The sequence below is a fragment of the Nelumbo nucifera genome, chromosome 3 (genome assembly GCF_055504915.1).
Source record: "Nelumbo nucifera cultivar China Antique chromosome 3, China Antique-T2T, whole genome shotgun sequence".
NCBI lineage: Eukaryota > Viridiplantae > Streptophyta > Magnoliopsida > Proteales > Nelumbonaceae > Nelumbo > Nelumbo nucifera.
The window spans coordinates 100,300,564-100,322,649 of NC_142651.1; the positions used below are offsets into that span (position 1 = coordinate 100,300,564).

Genomic DNA, 22,086 nt, shown 5'->3' on the forward strand with positions numbered 1-22,086 from the left:
GATACGCACATGTATCCAAGATGTATCCTGATACGTCTCTTAAAATTGTCTTTCTGATACTTTGAACCTTGATTTGCACTAATGTAAATCCTGGTTTGCTTTTGCTTCAAATTTAGCTTTATCTTATATGTCTACAAGTAACAAAATGATTTAGCTTTATCTTATATGTCTACAAGTAACAAAATATGAAGTACAATGAAGTAACCGACTATTTTAAATGAAAAGGCAATGGGGGTAGGAGGAGGTATATCTATCTAGGACTAGGAGTAAGGTAGGATGAAAGATGATGTGTAAATTTCGTAGCCATCTTTAGTATACAAAATTTGCACTATCAAGAGTGCAAAAGAGATAAAAAAATGACAAATTTTGTATTAAGTAGAAATACAAATCATAACTACAAATAAACAAAAGCAAACCTAAACCAAGTACAAATTTTGCATTTGACCAAGATTTACACTACAACCAAATGCAACCAAAAGAGGTGTCGGCAACTTAGCACTAAATATGATACATACCTAAGTGTTCATTTGGTTCACGGGAATATTGGTCTAGAATCAATATCTTCCAATGGTTTGCCTGGGGAGAATGAGAATTGAAATTGGTTTTTGAATGTTTTGTGTCTCTTGTTAGAGGATTCTAACAGAGGGGGTCTATTTTCAACTGTGTCAAAAAGTTCAAGGGAAATGAGTACAATTACAAAACTTTAGGGAAGGTTTTAGCAAAGGTTAAAAACTTTAGGTGAGGTTTTAACAATTTTCCCTTAACAATGTGAAAATACACCTCATAAATATATGTAGACCTTATGACATCTTTAACCTAATTGGTTGAGATTTTAACGTAGCACCATTTTGTTATCAATAACAACGGATTTCAATAAATAGGAATAAGCTTACAAAAGAGTTAAAGTATCTTAACTCCTCAAGAAGGTGGGCAGGCACCCAAAAGGAAAAGAACAATTACAACTAAGTCCAGAAACCAGGATCCCTATTCACCCCTTGCCTAGCTAATCCATCAACAAAGGAGTTTGCATTTCTCTTTACCCAAGTACATTGAACTTCCATGTTCTTGATCAGCCATTTGAATTTTCTCTTTTCATTGTTGTAGCTCCAAAGCTTAGAGGTGTCTTCTTTTAGCCAATTCACTTCAATATCAGAATCTCCTTCTACAATCAGTTTCTTGACATTCAGGTCTTTAGCCCTTTGTACCCCTTTTAAAGCTGCTAACACCTCAGCCCTTAAAGAGTCTCCAACTCTAATTGGGCCAGAGAACCTAGCTATTACATTCCCTTTCTCATCTCTTAGCACCCCTCAAATACCTGAAGACCCTAGATTCCCCATGCTGCTACCATCAAACTTTAGTTTGATAAAACCAATAGGTGGAGGGTTCAAGGTGGGATTCGAGGTCTTTTTAATAGAGGCTAAGCTTGCAATTTCTTAACATATCATTCGTTGAATAATCTATGAACAAGTCTATTGTTTTCAACCAATGTGTTACCTTTATATGGATCACTTCTAACATAGTTTCCAACATTCTCTCCTTTTCTGAAAAAATCATTGAGTTTCTTTTTTCCCATATAGTCCAACAAACAACAACTCTCATACATTTCCACATGATCCTTGACCTTTTTGTTGAGTAGTTGAAAAAAGATGAATTAAACAAGCTTTGCACATTCATTGGGGAAATCACAAGATATTAGTAAGTGGTAACCAAACTCACAAGCAGCTTTGCAAAGAACACACCAATGAGGAGATAAACAACTATTGGGTTTTTTTCTTTGAATCAATTAACTTGTACTGACTCTTTTCAGGAAAGCTTTCCAATAGAAACTCCCAACCTTCAGAGGTATAGGTTGACACCACACTTTTTTGGCGGAGAATGGCAAGCCAATAGGAATTGTCATTGTATTAAGGATTTAAAGAAGGAGGCACAAGTAAAAGAGCCTGACAGAGACAAAGTTCAAATCCTACTATATGTTTTTATAGGCTCTAAGAAAACTCCATCAATAATGGACATGAGAGTTAAGGTATCATCCAATTCTATGTCTCTAAGAGCTCTTCTCAAACCTAAGTTCCATCCAAACCTAGAAATTGGGTTTGAGGGTACAAGGAAAGTGACAACTGGTTCATTTTTGAATGTAGAGATAGCAAAGATGGCTGAAAATTGGCATTTCAAAGGAGAATCCCCAACCCAAACATATTCCCAAAACTTAATGAGATTACCCAAGTGCAAGTTATATCTGATTCAAGGAGAAAATAAAGGTAGAATAGCTTGGATTGCTTTCCAAAGTGATGATCTTGTTGTCCTAGTCATAATCCTACAGTCTCATCCATTCTCCGCAAGCCTGTGAATATTACATATTATCTTAACCCATAGTTTTTCCTTTCCCAATGAAAATCTCCACAACCATTTCCCTAATAGAGCCAAGTTTCTCTTATATTCCCAATGCCTAGACCTCCATCTTGATTGTTCCTACACACCATCTCCCACCAAACCCTATGGTCATTTTTCTCCTCTCCTGTCTCCCAAAGGATTTTAAAATAGCAGTGAAGGTTCAAAGTATCAACACATCAGCCCGTATTGGCTGATACGTATCATGCCGGTGGCTTCCCGATATGCCCCTACAGGGATTATATCGGATCAATCATCGGTTCAGAGGGTAGTTAGGCCTTAAACCGGCCCCTTTGAATCGATTTTGAAAAAACTAAGTGAAACATAAAAAAAGCACCAGCACAATAGGCCCCTGTCGATATTTAGAACCTTACGTAGCACCATTACATATTTAAAACTTTCAAAATGCACTGTAATTGGACTACTTATTTCATCCAAACACGTACAGAATTGCCAGTCACATTAGGGTCTCAATAGATCCAGGTTATTCGGTGCTCAGTGTGAAGATGAGATTTTAAAAAAGAGAAAGAAACCAGACCCTGTTTTCTCGAAAGGATCATCTGAGGTCGGAAGTCCTATTTTTCCTTTGACAAAATGGCACTCGCCATTCGTTTAATGGCCATTTGAGGGTAACCACTAGCCACAACCAGAAGTGATGACTATTTCTGCTCGATGTACTAAACTTCTTATTAGATGGGAAGTCTCGATATGAGACATTTGGGTCACATTTCATTCCATTCCATTAATCCATTTGAATATGCATGATTATATTCGTTATACAACATAATTTACCATCTTAAAAATGGGTTCTAGGTTTCCAAGCCTTCCAGAATCATGGCAAGAATATACACTTTTGATCATTTGATTGTTAAACAAACACATTAGTGTAGCTACAGTAAACAGAACATCTGATTTCTAAAAACTACATCAAATGATCTCTACAAAGAAGCACCAATTCGTGAGCTTTGCCGGGTTGGTTACTCTTCTTCAGGCTCTTCCTCTTCTTGGAGAAGATTTTCTCTGTTATCATGGGCCCAGAAGCCACGGACATCTATAAGCATGCTTGCAACAGTCCCACCTTGTTTGCACGCAAGGAGATCAGCTAATGTTATTCTGAGTGGATCTGCTGGTTTCACCATATCCCAGATCTCATCTCGTACGTCTTCAATACAAAGCTCGTAGTTCCCCCCTTCAATCCATTTTTGGTGTACATCCCTTCATGCAGCAGAAGACAACAATATATATTTTTACAACAGTAATGACCTTTAGTTTATCAACCAGTAAAAGCAGTTTTTCCCTAGAAAGTTTTCCAGACTCTTATTAATTGGTAATGTTTGAAACTATTTCGATATTCAATTTCTGACTAAACTGTATCCAGAGTGCAAATGTTCAGTAAGTTGAGACTTGCAGACTTTGCTTCAGAACTACAAGTTGGAATTTACAGAGGTTTTTATAGGAAGATTGAATCAGGCACCAACTTAGCTTCGGGATGGTCCCCTTCTTTTCTTCCATGTTAAAATAAAATTACCCCCCACCCCCAACACACGCACAAAATTAAAAGGAAAAAAATCAGGAACCAAATAGAAAGCATAAATTATTTATCATTGCCAAATATCAAGATATTTGGTCAACAATGATAGAAATAAAGCCATGCAATGAGTAACCTGAAAAGCGTATGTATATCAGCCGTTGTAAGGTATCCTCTTCCATGGAGATCAAGGCACCGAAACAAATATGACAATCCTTCTGGTGTATCTTTATTTTCTAGGGCCAAAACAAAGTCAAGGAAGCTTTCAAAATCCATCTCCCTAGCATTGCCTCCACCACTTTTGCCACGTCGAACATGCTCATCAAAAGCTGTTAAGGATAAAAATGAGTACAAACAAGGCCATATTACAATCCAAGAAGTAAATGCAATTCATGTTGTTGAGCAAAATACCAATGAATGCCAACAGAATGATGTTAAGATAAAGATTAAACTCAATAAAAAGATAAATTGATCTATTTGACTAAAAAGGACCAATTGGGCAAAGCTGAATAAAACTTGTCAAAATTAATTCCCATTCTTACCCCTTTCAACGAATATTTCTGTTAGTGTGCCATCCGCATATTCTCGAAGCTCCTGCTTGCTCAATGTCCCATTCATATCTTTATCAAGAGCAAGAAACATGTCTGGAGAAAGAACAGTTGTTACAAGTTACAAAGGAAAAAAATGATGTTGGTCAACAGTTTCCCATTAAAACCTAAAAGAAATATATGAACCAAATGTAATCAGGTTTTGCATGAAGCACACACAATGCTACAGTGCTGTATGACTACATGAACTGTATTTTAGACACGAGATAACACCTATGAAAGTGTTGATAGAACTGTGACAAGTAGAACCAATTGCAAACTTTGCAGCTTTGAGATAAGGATAACAAGCACTAAGGCATGCAGACCCCCTCGCACATTGAGAGGGTCAAAAGCCCAAGTTAGTTCCAAAAATAGTTTAGTAGAGAGCATTATACAGATTCATCCACAATGCAATAAAATCAATTTTGGTAATACATTAATATTTATATCAGAAGCCCCTCCCCTTTTGCCTATCCATTAAAATCCACATATAGGATTGACCTCCCTCATTCTTCCTTTCATACAAGTCAGATTTTTCCGGTAGACTCAACCCTAAGCCAAAACCCCCCACCACTATACCTTTTTCTCTTACAAACAGTTCTTAGAAGCTTACGTTTCATTCTTGCACAATCAGATCTGTTCTGGGACTTGAGCTTTCTTCATGACCCAAGAGGTTAACAAATCCCCAATGATTTCTTTTCTTCTTTTTTTCCCTTTCTATAGTTCTTGAGATTTTCTTCCCTTCTTTTATCAATAACAGAAGCATTTTATGTCCCTATCCCTATTAGACCTTCTATATTCCATGCCCTTATCCCCTGAACCAGATCTGTTCTGGGACTTGGGCTTTCTTCATGGCCAAACAAATTTACTGGTCCCTGACATCTTGTACCTATTACACTTTCTAAATTTCATGTCCTTATCCTCTGAATAGTCAGATCGTACGCAGATGCAGAACACACTTGAGAGTGGCCACACACAGCTCCTGCAAGACTATGGTTGGCATCACAAAGGGATACCTAAATACCACATGCAGGATACAGCTGAACCAACCAGCATTAAAAGATTTTTTTTTTTATGATTGATCCCTCTAAACAATTGTGGTCTATTGAGACCTTGTTTAGCCAATGCATCTGCCATGCTGTTAGATGATCTCTGAACCCAGTTTAAACTAGCTCTTACCTCCCTAGTTATTTGATTCCTCTCAATATATGTCTTTACTGCCAGGGCCCCACATGTTATTTGATTCCTCTCGATATATGTCTTTACCCCGTAATGACCTTTTAGCCACCCCGTAATGACTATGTTCAGGTGCTTTAGGGCATGATAATGCATTGGAGTACAGCTAACTACTCTGCGCTAGTCTAATTATCATGCCCTAAAGCACCTGAACATAGTAATGTTGTCATGCCATCATGATGTCTAAATATTGTCCCCTAATACTTGACAGCCCTGGATTTCCCATGTGTTGGTGTGAAAATTTTAATAAATTCTCATGCAACATAATTCACTCAATCAAGTGATTGAGTTTTTATTATTTTGGGTAAAGCCCATTCAAGGAATCATACGAATTGTTCCCCTTAATTACAACTCCACAAGAAAGTAGAGAACACCTTTTGATTCTGACTTGGAGAAATAAATGCAAAAAACAAAAGAGAGGAGCAATAGAGTACTTTAAAAGAAACTTTCACTTACAATTCTTTTACATCAAGTGTACAAGAACGAGAAGAAAACAAAACTCCACAACAATAAATTTCTCTCTTTTTTTTTTTATACAAAGAAGATTTCCTTCTCACTCCTTTCTTCACAATAAGTCAATCAAATGAAATTATGATTGTAGACAGTCTTAACCCTTTGGATTTTTGCAAACAAGAAGGGAACCGTAGTCAATCAAATTGCATATTTGATTGTAGACGATTTTATTCCTCTGTTCTTCATTTTCATTTGAAGAGAACCATAACCAATCTTTGAGAATTAAACTGTAGATGGTTTAATCCCAAGCTTTGTCTTGGAAGAGGGACCATAGTCAACCAAGTACAGGTACCTGGTCGTACATGGTTTATTTCCCTCTATTTCCTTTCTCAGAACTGAAAATAAAAGAGAGAGAGAAAGAATGATACATAACAGAAGACATATATAGGAAGTATTCCTTTTTTTTATCAATAACACTTTCATTAATTCATCAATAGAAGATTTACAAAAGGAAGACAAACACACTTATCTTCCAAGAGCAACAAAGAACCTCAAGAAAAGGAAAAAAGAAAGAGAAAAGAAAGAAAACACACTAAAGTTACAGCTTGGCCCAAAAAAGTGAATCCCTTTCTGCCCCTTGTTTAGCTAAACCGTCAGCTACATATATAGGAAGTATTCTCGTAGAGGACTTTCCTTTTCCTACCTGTATTAGTGAAGGATACATAGCAGAAGACATATATAGGAAGTATTCTCGTAAAGGACTTTCCTTTTCCTACCTGTATTAGTGAGATTTCTTTTCCTTCCCTGCCTTCCCTTGAGCACCTCTCTTAATCTCTTGTGACAATTTTCTCCAAATAATCCCCCCTAGCTTCCTCTTAAGGAGCTTAAATAGGGAGTGAGGTTGTTATGTAACTACATCCTCCTCCTAGATGAGAGGTGCTTGTTTAGCTTAAATAGGGAGAGAAGTCTCATACGGGATACTTTTTTACTAACCCACTTATTTGGGTTATTAAATTATTAAATATTATTTCGGTTAAAAAAATGCCTTCAACAATGCCCCCTTGAGCACTGCGGGCCCAAAATCCAAGAATATGGGTATCCAAGGCTCAAATAAACAAATATAATCAAAATTTATGAAAGTTCTATTATTAAAAAAGAATTGAGCCAAAATTGGAAGTCCTAGTATGATCAGGACTCTTACAATATATTTCGTTAGACAAAATCTGATATAATCTAACTATTTGATTGATTTGATGAGGCTTTGTGGTTACTCATCTTGGTAAATTGAGAAGTCCTAGTGCAACTAGGACTCTCAATTTCAATATGCTTGATGTTATTAATTGTATGTTTTTTTTTATTGGAAACGGTAACTTCATTAAATAACTTTCCATATTTAAGTACAGCTGTCAACCATTTAAGTAGGTGTTGAGCCCCTAGTCATCTTTCTTACAAAACTGCCCAGAACATACTCTCCCTCACAGTCCCTTGCTTAGCCAACGTGTCAGCTAAACCATTAGCTGATCTCCTTGTCCATTTGAAGCATGCACCGATCTCCCTTGTTATATTGTGGATTTCCCTTATGGGCTGTCTATAAATCCAAGCTCCCAACTTACCAGATTGCAGCCACTCAATCAACAATTTAGAGTCTCCCTCAATCTCAATTTGGTGTAACCCCAACTGTTTTGCATATCTTACACCTTGAAGCAAAGCCATCACCTCTGCCACCAATGAGTCCCCAACTCCTATTGGTCCTGAAAACAAAGCCACAATTCTGCCATTTTCATCTCTAAAAACTACTCCTATACCTGAAGGGCCCGGGTTACCTCTTGAACTCCCATCAAAGTTCAATTTCACTCTTTGCTGTGTTGGTAGGGACTACAATTCCTGCACAATAGGTTTCATGGAAGTTGTAGAAGCCACCACTTCCCAATTCCTGTAAATGACTTCAGCTGAGAAGTCTTTAAATAAATCCAAAGTTTTCAACCAATGAATAGTCATAATAATTATCCTTTCTACAATTGCCTCCTTGGATTTCTCCACGCCTTTAAAGATTCAATTAATTGTATGATTTGATTTGAGTATTTGAGGGTCGGGCTGGGTTTTGCCATTTATCAATAGAAAATATCCAAGCCCAAGCCCAGCCCTTATATAAAGCCAAAGCCTGGGCTTTCCTAAAGAGATTATGTCAAATTGACCTAATTGAAGACTATCTAGGTCTTAGACTGATATGTTCTCAATTTTCAATTTAAAATTTGACCTCATAAAGGTGGAAGGATTTAAAATGTTGCTTTGATCTCATAAAGAGATCATATCAAAATGTTTGAAGATTTGATTGATCTCATAACAAAATCTGTTTTAAAAACAGACATTTATTTGAAAATCATTTTGATATCACAATGAAATTAGGTCGAATTGACCTCCTTGATGATAACTTACAAACAAATGTTTTGATAAATTTGGACCTCATAAAGAAAGCATAATAGATATCAATCTTTATAAGGTTTAACTACTTGATGATGGTTCTAAATGACCATCTTCAACTCTAAAGATTTAAGAGATTCATAAGGAGATTAATTTCAGATTTAAGGAAAATTGTTTGATTTGATCTCTCCCCCTTTTTTTAGATGGATACCCTTCAACCAAATGTTTCTAACGAAACAGATTCTAATCATCAGCCTCAATGAGTTCCAGGTATTTATGAGAAAGCCACAAATGACAAAGGGAATGAAGGAAGTGTTGGCCCTAATTTCCTTAGGTCAATATCTGTTGGTAATCTTGTAGCTCCTTTAGAGAACCTATTTCTTGTTTGGATACCTCATAAGGAAAAGCAACTTTCCACTTGGACTCCTAAAGAGCATACTTCCTTTGGTACTTTATTGACTACCAAGAAAAAACCCGGAACAATAGAAATATCCACTATCATTAGTGGCACTTTAAATATGCTGCTATTGGAAAAGGTTGACCCTTAATGCTATAAATAGGATAAATTAGGATGAGGATAATGGCCCTACTTTGCATGGTGTGCTGACGCAAGGTATGAGATGGGGTGACTTTCAATTTTTTGGTTGTAACTCTTATTTGCCATTGTTACATGAATGGACTGAAGTTATTTTGGACAAACATAAAGAAGTTCTAAAACACGCGGAAATATATGGAGCCATTGGTGTTTCTAGATACACCTATAATCGTTCTCCTGAAATTTGGTGTGCTTTTTTTGAATTATGGTGTCCTGCAAATAACACCCTACATACTCCCTTTGGAGAATTGGGGATTTTATTTTGGGATATGAAAATGATATGGTTTACCGATCCTAGGTCTTCCTCATGAAGAATACCTTCCATGTAATAATGAATTGAGAAAATATCTTATTGTGGTTGAGCTCTTACAACTTTACTCTCAACTTTGTGAACTTTACGGATTAGAGGTCATTTCTTATTCACTAGGGATAGAACACTTTTATAAAGGTGACATGGTTTATGGAATTGTGAGTGAACCCAAGAAAAAACAGGGAGGAAAAGTGTTGGATAGAAGAGTGTTGGACGTAAAAAGTACAAATCTTCTAACAAACAACTTTTGCAATACGATTCTCAAGAGATGGTATGTTAGTAGCCTACATATCTTTGTGGCTAAGTCATTTTGTGTTTCCTCATAGAAGAGGCATTGTTTAGCTAGAGGCATTTTATATGGCTTCTGGTTCTAAAGTTGTCACTTCTCTTGTAGCACCGGGCTACATTTATTATGCCTTGAGATTGATGGCTATGTGCCCAGCTGACCAGGAAATGCTAAAGTTCATATTCCTACGCATTATGTGATTGCATTGTTAGGAGAATATTTTCCAAATCTCACTAGGAGGCGTCCTAGTAGGGAGTATCTCCGTTCTTACCCTCACATGTGTCGTTATAGTAGCATGGGTTGTTGGATCTTTAATGCTTGGGCTTCAAGAATGTTTTCTCAGTGTGCGAAAAATTTCTGTTTTTTCTCTTTCAATAATGGGTTGGAGTGAGATATAGAGTATGTAGATACTCGTGAGATAAAACCAAGAGAACTTGAGTTTTTGATGTGTATACATTCTCGTATACTTCCGGTACGGGTGAGTAACGAAATTGCTTTAGAGCCATATTATCTCAACAAGTTTGCTCAGTTTTAGGATTTGACATGAGTGTCCCTTGTAATAGGCTATCTTTCAACATTGTGGATCGGTCAGGTCACACTCTTGTTCACTTGGGACAGACTTGGATGCATTTTCTATCTCGAAGCTCAGGGGCTTTTTTTTAATCCCACAAAAGAACCGTTCTATGTGTAGAAATACTCAAGGTATTTTGACGATTCAATGAAACAATGTTACATCGTGGAGGTGGTACACACAGAACGTATTTTTCTTGGGTTCACTTACAACTCCATAAACCATGTCACCTCTATAAAAGTGTTATATCCATAGTGAATAAGTAAAGCTGTAAGAGTTCAACCACAATAGGATATTTTCTCAATTCATCATTACATGGAAGGTATTCTTCATAAGGAAGACCTAGAATTGGTAAACCACATCATTTTCATATCCCAAAGTAAAATCCCCAATTCTCCAAAGGTAATATGCAGGGTGTTAGTTGCAAGACACCATAATTCACAAAAAGCACACCAAATTTCAGGAGAACGATTATAGGTGTATTTAGAAATACCAATGGCTCCATATATTTCCGTGTGTTTTAGAACTTCTTTATGTTTGTCCAAAATAACTTAGGTCAATTCATGTAACAATGACAAAAAAGAGAACCAAAAAATTGAAAGTCACCCCATCTCATACCTTGCGTCAACATACCATGCAAAGTAGGGTCGTTACCCTCATCCCAATTCACCCTATTTATAGCATTAAGACTAGGGTTAACCTTTTCCAGTAGCAACATATCTAAAGTGCCACTAATGATAGTGGATATTTCTACTGTACCAAATTTTTCCACGGTAGTCTTTAAAGTACCAGAGGAAGTATGCTCTTTAGGAGTCCAAGTGGAAAGTTGCTTTTCCTTGGGAGGTATCCAAATAAGAAATAGGTTCTCTTAAGGAGCTACAAGATTACCAGCAAATATTGACCTAAGGAAATTAGGTCCAACACTTCATTCATTCCCTTCGTCATTTAGGGCTTTCTCATAAAGAGCGGGAACTCGTTGAGTCTGATCATTAGCATCTCTATCGTCAAAAACATTTTGTTGAAAGGTATCCATCTAAAAAAGGGGGAGAGATCAAATCAAACAATTTTCCTTAAATTTGAAATTAATCTCTTTATGAATCTATTAAATCTTCAGATTTGAAGATGGTCATTTAGAACAATCATCAAGTAGCTAAACCTTATACAGATTGATATCTATTGTGCTTTCTTTATGAGGTCGAAATCATTCTCATTGTCAATAATAAAAGTTCAAATCTGAAATTGATCTCTTTAAGAGATTTTTTGATGAATAATAATAAGTTTATTGATTCAGAAGCAACTTTAGAGTGAGTTCATACATCATCCCAACGAGAGGCACGAAATAATTCTTCCCTATTTACCCCTTGCTTAGCTAACACATCTGACAAAGTATTTGTTGATCTCCCTATCCATTGTACAGTGACCAACATATTCCTTGTCAACCAACTAGATTTCTTCATTTCATTCTTGTATCGCCACATAGCCTCTTCAGAATATTTTAACCAACCCACCACCACTTTGGAATCCCCCTCGATTATTAGGTGTTGTACCCCCAGCTGGTTTGCAAATTGCACCCCTTGTACAGCAGCTAAGAGTTCTGCCCTGATGGAGTTCCCAATTCCCAAGGGACCTGAGTAGAGCAACAAAATCTCTCCCTTCTCATTTCTCAAAGCCCCCCACTCCGGATAATCCTGGATTACCCATGCTGCTTCCATCAAAGTTCAACTTTATTGAGCCTTCGGGTTGAGGAGACCAGCTTGTAATTGATTTGTCCTTTAAAGATGAGCACCTTGCTAGATCGGATTGAACCAAATCCAGTCCAATTGACACCCCTAGAGGAAATAAATGAAGCTTTCTCTTGATAGCAATAAAAAAATTAAAAAAATATATAATACTAAACATGCTTTACTGTTTTTTTCTCCTCAAAAGAAGAGAAAAGATCTCTCTTTATTCGTCCACCACTTTAGAAAACAAAGAAAACTTTCTTTGTTTAATCATAGATTGTGAAGAGAAGACAAAAAAAATCTCTTGTTGAATATTGTCAACAGCTCCTTGACTTGAATATTAAAGAAGAGGTCTGTCTTTCTCTCTTGAACCATGTAGAGCTTGTGTAGTAAAAAATAGATGCCGGAATACAAGCCCATGCCTTTTTATAACCAAAAGCAGTTTTACAATCTTAATGTGATTAGGATTGTTCATTATAATTAACAACAAAGGTTAGGGCGTGCAGCCCACTTAATAGCTTTATAACAACTCATTTGTGGGCCTATTTTAAGTTTAAATAAGAATTTTTAAAATAACCCACTTATAATTTTTAGTTTGGCCCAACTGCACAGCCTTATGTGGCCCATTTAGTGGCTTCACAATAGGCCATACGTGGATCTTATAATAACTCGTGATAAAGCCCATTTAGGTACATTAAGTTTAAGCCCAAGCCTCCTGTAATACATTAAGAGGATGAGACCATTTCTAAAAGGGGGTTAAATGCAAAGAAAGTAAAAAACCTAAGCCCTCTTAAATACATTAAAAAGTTGGAATCACTTCTAAAAGGGAGTTAAATAAAAAGAAAAAATGTAATCCAAACTCTCTTAAACATATAAAAAGAAAATATAAGCCCAAAACCTTAATAAGCTTTCAAATTCTGCCCTTATACTATTTCCAATTCAAATTGACCATTAATACCCTTAAAGGCCCACCTGATGTTTAATTAAAATTATACATCAAATAAAACAAAGTAAAAAATAAAAATAAAAAAGGGAGTAAATCACATCCATCTATGGATGCTATATAAAAAGAAAAAAAGAGAGACAGACCGGAGGCACAATGGGGTCTTCGTAACTTAAGGTTTCCGATATAAGAATCCTATTCAGATTAAGACTCTTTTGTTCTAAGCAAAAAAAAAATAAAAACTAACTACATAATTATTTCAAAAAAAAAATCCTACTAAAGCTAGGATTCCTCCACAAATCCTACTTAAATCAGGACTCTTATTTTATGAACCTAAAAATAATCATCTTGGTCAAAAACAGCTCAAGATCAAGATTTAAGGATGTATCAAAGATAATTTGATAAAATCGAGGAGTCCTACTTCAACCAGGAATCTTCCAACTGTGAAAATCTGTGATTAACCCTCAAATACTCAAATCAAATCATACAATTAATAACATCAAGCATATTGAAATCGAGAGTCCTAGTTGCACTAGGACCTCTCAATTTACTAAGATGAGTAACCATAAAGCCTCATCAAATTGATCAAATAGTTAGATTATATCAGATTTCGTCTAACGAAAGATATTGCAAGAGTCCTGATCATACTAGGACTCTTCCAAGTTTGGCTCAAGGGGGCACTGTTTAAGGACAGGTTCCCCTCATCTAGGAGGAAGTAGTTACATAACTACCTCATACACTATTTAAGTTCCTTAAGGGGAAGCTAGGGGGGACTCTTCGGAGAAAATTGTCACAAGAAATTCTTAAGAAAAGCAAAGATAAGGAGAGAAGAAAAGAGAAGTGCTCAAGGGAAGGAAAGGAAGGAAAAGAAGTCTCACTAATACAGGTAGGAAAAGGAAAGTCCTCTCCGAGAATATTTCATATATATGTCTTCGGCTATGTATCCTTCTTTCTCTCTTATTTTCAGTTTTGAGAGAGGAAATAGAGGGAAATAAACCATGTACGACCAGGTACCTCTACTTGGTTGACTATGGTTCCTCTTCCAAGACAAAGCTTGGGATTAAACCATCTACAGTTTAAATCTCAAAGATTGATTATGGTTCCCTTCAAACGAAAATGAAGAATAGGGGAATAAAATCGCCTACAATCAAATATGCAATTTGATTGGCTACGGTTCCCTTCTTGTTTGCAAAATCCAAAGGGTTAAGGCTGTCTACAATCACAATTTCATTTGATTGACTTATTGTTAAGAAAGGAGTGAGAAGGAAATCTTCTTAGTATCAAAAAAAAGAGAGAAATTTATTGTTGTAAAGTTTAGTTTTCTTCTCATTCTTGTACACTTGATGTAAAAGAATTGTAAGTGAAATTTTCTTTTAAAGTACTCTATTGTTCCTCTCTTTTGTTCTGTGCATTCATTTCTCCAAGTCAGAATCAAAAGGTGTTCTCTACTTTCTTGTGGAGATGTAATTAAGGGGAACAATCCGTATGATTCCCTGAATAGGCTTTACCCAAAATAATAAAAACTCAATCACTTGATTGAGTGAATTATATTGATGAGAATTTATTAAAATTTTCACACTAGCAAGTGACAAGCGGATCGACCAAGAGGTAAGCACCCCTGTCCGTATGATTCCCTGAATAGGCTTTACCCAAAATAATAAAAACTCAATCACTTGATTGAGTGAATTATATTGCATGAGAATTTATTAAAATTTTCACACCAGCAAGTGACAAGCGGATCGACCAAGAGGTAAGCACCCCTGTCTCGTATGTTGGTCGATGGTCTGAACACAGGTCGAAGGAGGGACAGCGAAAGAAGCTTGGGGAAGAGGTAGAGTCTCCCGGCGGTCCCAAAAAAGGCCATTTGGGGAGTTAGGAGGGAATGAGAGAAAAGAAAAGGTAGAGCACAAAAAAAGAGAATTCTTGATTCTTCTCAAGGAGTGGAAGGAGTGGGAGAAAGGGCGGTAGGACGAGATGTTTGTTTGGAGGGGAAGAGAAGGAAAAACAGGAAGAGGGGGAGGTCAGAGGGGGGGATAGTCCTTGGATTTGTTTTTCAGGAGTGGGGAAGAATTTGCATGGAAGGGCTTCAAACATATTGAGAAAATTAGGAGGGAAGAAAAGAATAGAGAAAAAGAAAAGCGTGGTAAGGACAAGGAGTGGGACGGAGAGGGGGAAGAGGAGGAAGTGGGTGAGGACTAAAGGTGAGTTTTTCTTTTTATCTTTCGTTGTCTAGGAGGAATAGCAAACTGTGGGTAGTCAGCTGGAACATAAGGGGTCTGAGAGATAGGCAAAGAAGGATGACAGTGAAAAATTTAATAAGGAAAAATAGCCCCTTTATTGTGCTGCTCAGGAGACGAAACTGGAATTTTTTAGTCTGGGCCTGAAAGAGGAAACTTGGGGAATGAACAGTGTTGGGGATAATTTTTGGAATTTCTTGAGTTACAGACTTTTAAGCTCGACCAGTTCTGTATTTCTAGTTTTTCTGGTGTAGTGTAATCAACATGTTTAACCTCTAATCATTCTATCTGCCAAGGAGTTAAAAGTGTGCAACATTTTAACCCAATGGACCACCTTTACTGTGATGTTCTTAATAAATGCCTCTTTGGAATGAGTTAATTCCTTGAAAAATCATGCAATCCCTTCCTCCCAAACAGACCACAAATTGCAGCCTTTATACATCTCTAAAAAAATCCCCCCCCCCCTTTTATTGGTGGGAGAAGAAAGAGTCCTGAAACAAGCTGCTCCCATCTGCTGGAGGAACCCACCTATATCCAGAGGGCAAAAAAATGCTCCTAAATGCAACATGCAAGACACAAGGACAGGGCATTAGTAAATATTGCATAGTTTCACTATTTGTTTTACATATAACAAGCAAATGTGGGGAGAAGCACCGGTTAGGCCTCCTCCGTTGAAGGACCTCACAAATGTAAATCTCAAAAAAAAAAAAACTCCCAACAGGAGGTGCTAATCTTGGGTGGGATCGGTATGCTGGAAAGACCCTAGGGGAGGGAAGGAAGAAAAGGCATGGAAAAATGATGCACAAGGACTCTGATTACTAAAGAATCCAAATTATCATTTTATTAAATGATTCAACCCAAAGATATTGCACCAGGCACAAATGGACCATTGTTTTACATCCCATTCTTTCTCGGCAATCAAATAGACCATTATGGGACCAATAAAGAAAGTGGCATTAAGACTGACCTTTAAAACTGCTATAGTTATATGCACAGGCAGTGTAGAATGTAAGCATTTATCATATTGAATTGTAAATACACATAAGCACACACCACATATTCGTTGGGCAGATGTCAACGAGAACCAGTTTTCAGCTTGTTCAGTATCTGTCACTTCGTCCTCACTTTCCTAATGCATATAAAGGATATGAACAAATGTCAGTCCAAATTAAAATGGTTATTTAGTTAATAGCAAATACATATCTGATAGAGTGCACAACCTATTGGGTTAGAAATAAGAATTTTCTATCAAAAGCATAAACTAAGTACGAAGTTGTTAAAAATGTTCAATGAACAGGTAGATATAGAATATGAAATTGAAGCAAAAACTGAAGAAACTTTCCCTAGTTTTGTTAATTTTAAGTTGTGTATAGTGATATGCCCTTGAAATAATACAAAAAAAATAAGAAATAAATTGAAAACCTTAGCATATAATGGAGGATGTTTGTTCTAGTATTTAAGAGTTAAAAATAGAACAATAAAAGCAAAACAGTTATAATAGCTGGCTATGTTCTGTTACAAATAAGCCAGCTATTATTAAATTTCAATTATCAAAAAAAAATTATAGCTGGCTATGTTAAGAGCAAGTGTACATTTACTAATTAATTCAGTATTTGAGTGCAAGCATTTACATCTAAACCAAACATAAGCTTTGAAAGGTACTTTGATTTACAGAAATGCTAGTTCATCCATAAGCCATTAATACCATCATCAAACATTGACACTGGTGTAAATGCATGGGAGGGCAAATGGATAAGTGTGCATTCTGGATCATTTCTGCTTCAGGTTTGGCTTTGTTATGTTTGCTTCTGAAGAGTAAAATGGGAATAAAATGAGAAGAATGAAGGCAGGAGGAAGGCTGTTTCTTGGAAGGAGTAAAATACGAAGCAAAATGATGTGGTCAGCAATTTGTGAGTGATAAGGAAAATGCTATGGTCCTTACTTTATATGAGAAGAATGAAGGCAGGAGGAAGGCCGTTTCTTTGGAAGGAGTAAAATACAAAGCAAAATGATGTGGTCAGCAACTTGTTTGAGTGTAAGGAGGAAGGCAGTGCAAATTTTGCATCAGTTTTTGATATGTAAAATTTCACTCCTAATGAGTGCAAATTTAGCATCAAGAAGAGTGAAAATCATAGTTACAAACAAAAACATGCAATCTGAACCAGATGCAAGCAAACAAACAAACAGACACCAAGCAATCACAAATATGAAAATGCTACTAACTTTTACTATTTTGTATAGAATCTTTTGACTTAATTCATACTACAAACTCCATTTATATAAAAAAGAATTAATTCATACTACAAGCTCCATTTATCTTTAATATATCCATACAAATCTACAATTATTATAATTTCTATTATTTGTATAAAATAACAAACTAACTTGAACTATACTGAAAAACTATTATGTCTTGATGGGAACAATAGATCAACCATATCCTATATCATATCATAAACATCTGCATAATATCACTATTCTGCTATAATATCTGTGACTATCGACTATCATCCGTAGTTTTATAAATTGAAATTTCTTAAAATATGATATGCTCTTGAGAAAATTATAATGAATTTCAGAGCATGTAGATGAGCCATAGATACACCCAAAAAAGTCTTAAATGAATTCCACAAAATTGCCATATCATCAGTTTGTGGGTACCCATATCTTGACGGTATGATGTACAAAGATCATGAGTCGCCACTGTCCGGGTCATAACCAAGAGAGTTTTCTAAGCAAGAAACCAACATAAAAGGCTCAAGGCTCATAACTATCTGATCTATGGAGCGCATTTTCTGGAAATGTTTTGGATGCTAATAAAATTTCCCCACCATCCAATAGAACATATGAAAGCATATAATTGCGATCAGGTGATCACACTATTGGCAAAGAGAAGCACTTCAGTAAGAATGCGGGATCCATTCATTGGCACATCCTGATTCTATGAGACATGTCAAATATCAACAGTTGACATAAATATAATCGTATGACTGTCATGAAGAGTAATATTTCCTTTGCGACTTCCAACTTATCAGTTTTTTTATAAGAAATTTGTGTACCCCCAGTATTCCAGGAATTTATACTTTCCAGGTAAGCAAGGTCAATATGCATTGCCAACTATCTACGGCTGCTTAGGATAGTCTTTAATTATTAAAATCATTGGAACCCTAACCATAGTTTTTGTGACCCTAGTAAGAATAAGAAAACTTCATATACTGAAACTTTTTCAAAAGTAAAAATTTTATTAAAAGAAAGAAGAGGATGCACAAGAAGCATTTCTTGTGCTTCCTTTTCCAAAGCCCTTATATCTACTCTTCTTCTTTTCTGGTTCGAGAGATATGGTGCAATCCAGTGGTGGTGGTGGTGGGGTGGTTGAATGGAAGCAAAGGACCATGGAAGTACAGGAAAACTTCAAGAGAGACCCAACTACTAGTAAGAGAACTGGTGATTAGCATCAGCTGTGTAAAGAGGTCCACCAACAGCCTAGCTGATGCTCTTGCTAGGCAAGAATTCCAAAGAAACCTGCGGAAGGACTGGGCTGTGTAATGAGGAAGCCGGCAAGGTAGCTCGGGGCTTAAGGACTGGGCTGTGCCACCTTTCTTTGTACATAAACATATTATATACTGCTTGTACATAATCTATGTAAATCCTGTTATTAAGCAATAAAGTTTTATGTCAGTGATAAAAAAGCAGCAGCAGAAAATTGTCCATTAATGGGATAATTTATTAAACACACTAGAAAAATTGCATCATAAATTTTAATCAAGAAGATCCCTTTCTCAAACTACAGTTGGAATCCAACTTCAAGAGAAAATTTGCAAATAAATAGACAAAGAAAGGGATGACTATGATGAGTTACCGCTCACCTTGGAAGCCCCTTCGAGGGTGGCTTAACCTCCTGAAACAGAAGATGGAAGAGAGGGAATGGGAGGAAGATGATAACAGAGAGAGAGAGATAAAAAGGGATATTCATTCACGCCACTTATTATATGATCAGGGCCTTATATAGCTGGCCTACATGTATGCAATCATGAAGAGAATATCTTCTGGTGGCAGTGTAACTAACTCTGGAAGGCTCCGCTGCGTGGCATGCTAGTCTCTCTGTCTTCTAGTGAAATGCTGCTCAGTGGAGGTCTGCTCCACACCTATAGTTGGGTTCGAAGGAAGTGTTTGGGTACCAACACTTCCCCCTTAAAATTGACCTTGCCCTCAAGGTCTAGTTTTGGAAACCTCTATTCAGCCTAAGATAAGGTTCCCAAGTGGCATCATTTGGAGGAAGCCCAGCCCACTCTACCTTGGCTTCCGGCACAACCTGACCTCCTCGTCGAACCCAACGGAAATCTACAATTCTTACAGGCTCCGTATCATGCCCCATTCTGCAGTGAATTGGGGTAAGTTGGGTGAGACAGGGGTCTGATTTCCCACTGCAGGGCCCACTCTTTCCAGAACCTTATAAGCCCGTAATACCTGGGTGCCAACTTGTGCCAAGCCCATCTTACCACTGAGATCTGGCGGTAAGGTTGGAGCTTGAGGTAAACAAAGTCACCCACCTGAAATTTCAACGGGCGGTGGTGAGCGTCATAGTGGGCCTTCATTCGCTGCTAGGCCTTTGTCAAGTTGGACTTAAGCAATATAAGAATCTCGTCTCTTGCAATCAGATGGGTCTCCACTTCTGCCACATTCGATGACCCATATTCATAAGGTAATATGGGAGCAGGTTCGCTGCCATAAAGAGCCTTGAAGGGTGTTGTTAGAATGCTCGAGTCAGGGGTATTTTGGTCATTCTGGTGTATCTTATTGAAAGTGAAATGTCTATTGTATCTGAGTTTAAGTTATGTGTCCCCTCTTCTATGAGGGACAAAATTGTCTTTCTTGTAACTCATGTTTTTCATGAATAAAAGTCAAGTGGGTCGGCTAGGAGAGTGACTTTTGAACATCCTCTCTTCTAGTCTGGCCGAACACTCTTCTCCTCTTCTTCTTCTTCTTCTTTTTCTTTCTCTTTCTCTTTTCTTTCTTCTTTCTTCTTTCTTCTTCTCTACTTTGACCTAGAAACAACTAGGGTTTATTCACATGGTATCAGAGCATTAAGGTCTGGTGTTCGTTTTCTTGCTGTTGTCTTCTTCCTGGGATCACCGCCAGCTTCATAGTAGGTTTCATCATCCTACAGCTGATCTGATTGAAGACTCGATAAAGGGCTGAAAAGGAGTTGTCGTTTTGAGGGCCTGGAGGTGAGAATGCCTCTGGCCGGTGCTGTGGTGGCCGTTGAAGTGGTATACTAGACCCTCTATTCAGTGTACGAAGAGGGCTGGACGTATACAGGTATGGACACTGCTGTCGTGTGTTCAGAAATGGACTGTGAATGCTGATTTTTTTTTGTGTGCTTCGAAAGTTACTTGTTGTGGTGCTGGGTGAAACTGAAACACATATCAGTCATGTTTTTTTTTTTTTTTTTTGTGTTTTCTTGCTCACATGTGTGCTGAAAGAAGAGTGGTAGACTGCTGATGTCCACGACAGCAATGGTGTGGTGTTGATTGTGTTGTGGTGGCTAACATATCTATGTTTTTAAATACTTAAAAGTGAACCCCTGGACCTTGTGTGTAATCAGTTCTGTAGTATGCAGAACAAGTGTTCGATGAAATGACTGAGTAAATTCAGTAGTGGTGTGTTGGTGGTAAATGGTCCTGCAGTGTGCAGTCCAAGAGTTTGATGTGTTGACTGAATGATTTCAGCTTTAGAGTGTAGTGTGTAATTAAAGATAGTGGGTTGGTGGTATTGTAAGTGAGATAAGCCTTGTGACAAGTATGAGATTGTGGTGTATATTCAGAGGAGACATAATTGAGATGGCTTCAACTGTAGTTGGGAATGACAACAAAACAGGCATCATGCTCTCTTCAGATTATCTAAGTGTTCAAATGGCATCCATCAAGTTGAATGGTGAGAACTATGTACCATGGGCAAAATCTGTGGAGGTGTTCTTGAAGGCCAAGAGGAAAGTAAAACATGTGAGGGAGGAGAAACCTTCCTCTGATTCTCCTGGGTTCAGTGATTGGGAACAAGATGATGCACAGATAATGACATGGCTTTGGAACAGCATGGAACCAAAGATTAGTGTGAACTTCATGTTCCTAGATACAGCCAAAGAGATCTGGGATCATGCTAAAAAGTTGTACTCTGGACAAGACAACACAACTAGGGTATATCAGTTATACCAAGAGTACTTCAATTTGAAGCAAGGAAGTCAAAGCTTAGAAGAGTATTATGCAAGTTTGAGAAACATCCGCAATGAGCTAAATGTGTATCACCCTCTAACATCAGATGTCCAGATCCAACAACAGCAACGTGAACAGCCTGATGTGACTAAGTTTCTTGTGGGGCCTGAAGGCTGAGCATGAGCCTGTGAGAGCACAAATATTGGGGGGATTAGCTCTCCCCACACTTGAAGAAGTTTTTGCCCGTCTTAAGAGAACATCCATTGAGCCAGTGGAACATTCTTCCTTCTCTGATAGATCTAGTTTGGTAGTGACTAAAGGGAGTAGTCGTGGAAGTAGAAGTAGTGGTGGCAGCAATCGTCCTCCAAGCAACCGTGGTTGACACATGTTTAACCGGGCCAGTGGCCGGACTGGAGAACGTGAGTCAGGGGGAGGCCGTGGAAAAGGAAGGGGTAATGCTCAGAGAAAATGTACACATTGTGGCTTAGAGGGGCACACAGTTAATTTCTACTATGATTTGTGTGGTCCACCCAATACTTGGGCTAACCATGTTACATCTAAGAGTAGTAGCACATTTATTGAAAACCTGCAAACAGCACCA

At 37.4% G+C, this 22,086-nt stretch overlaps 1 protein-coding gene and 1 non-coding gene across 2 annotated transcripts in view; both read right to left on the reverse strand.

Moving 5' to 3' along the window:
* Window positions 1-3,077: 3,077 nt before the first annotated feature.
* Window positions 3,078-22,086, reverse strand: part of FASS (tonneau 2 (TON2)) — a 56,275-nt gene continuing 37,266 nt past the window's right edge. Inside the window, exons 9-12 of the mRNA XM_010245255.3 lie at window positions 16,330-16,405; window positions 4,459-4,560; window positions 4,053-4,245; window positions 3,078-3,603 (exon numbers count right to left, since the gene is read on the reverse strand). Coding sequence (XP_010243557.1) covers window positions 3,366-3,603; window positions 4,053-4,245; window positions 4,459-4,560; window positions 16,330-16,405 — 609 coding nt within the window. The 3' untranslated portion in view covers window positions 3,078-3,365. The remainder of the gene's footprint in view (window positions 3,604-4,052; window positions 4,246-4,458; window positions 4,561-16,329; window positions 16,406-22,086) is intronic.
* LOC148801772 (small nucleolar RNA snoR104) lies at window positions 3,770-3,886 on the reverse strand. The gene has a single exon (XR_016084841.1). It is a non-coding gene; the product is annotated as a small nucleolar RNA snoR104 (small nucleolar RNA).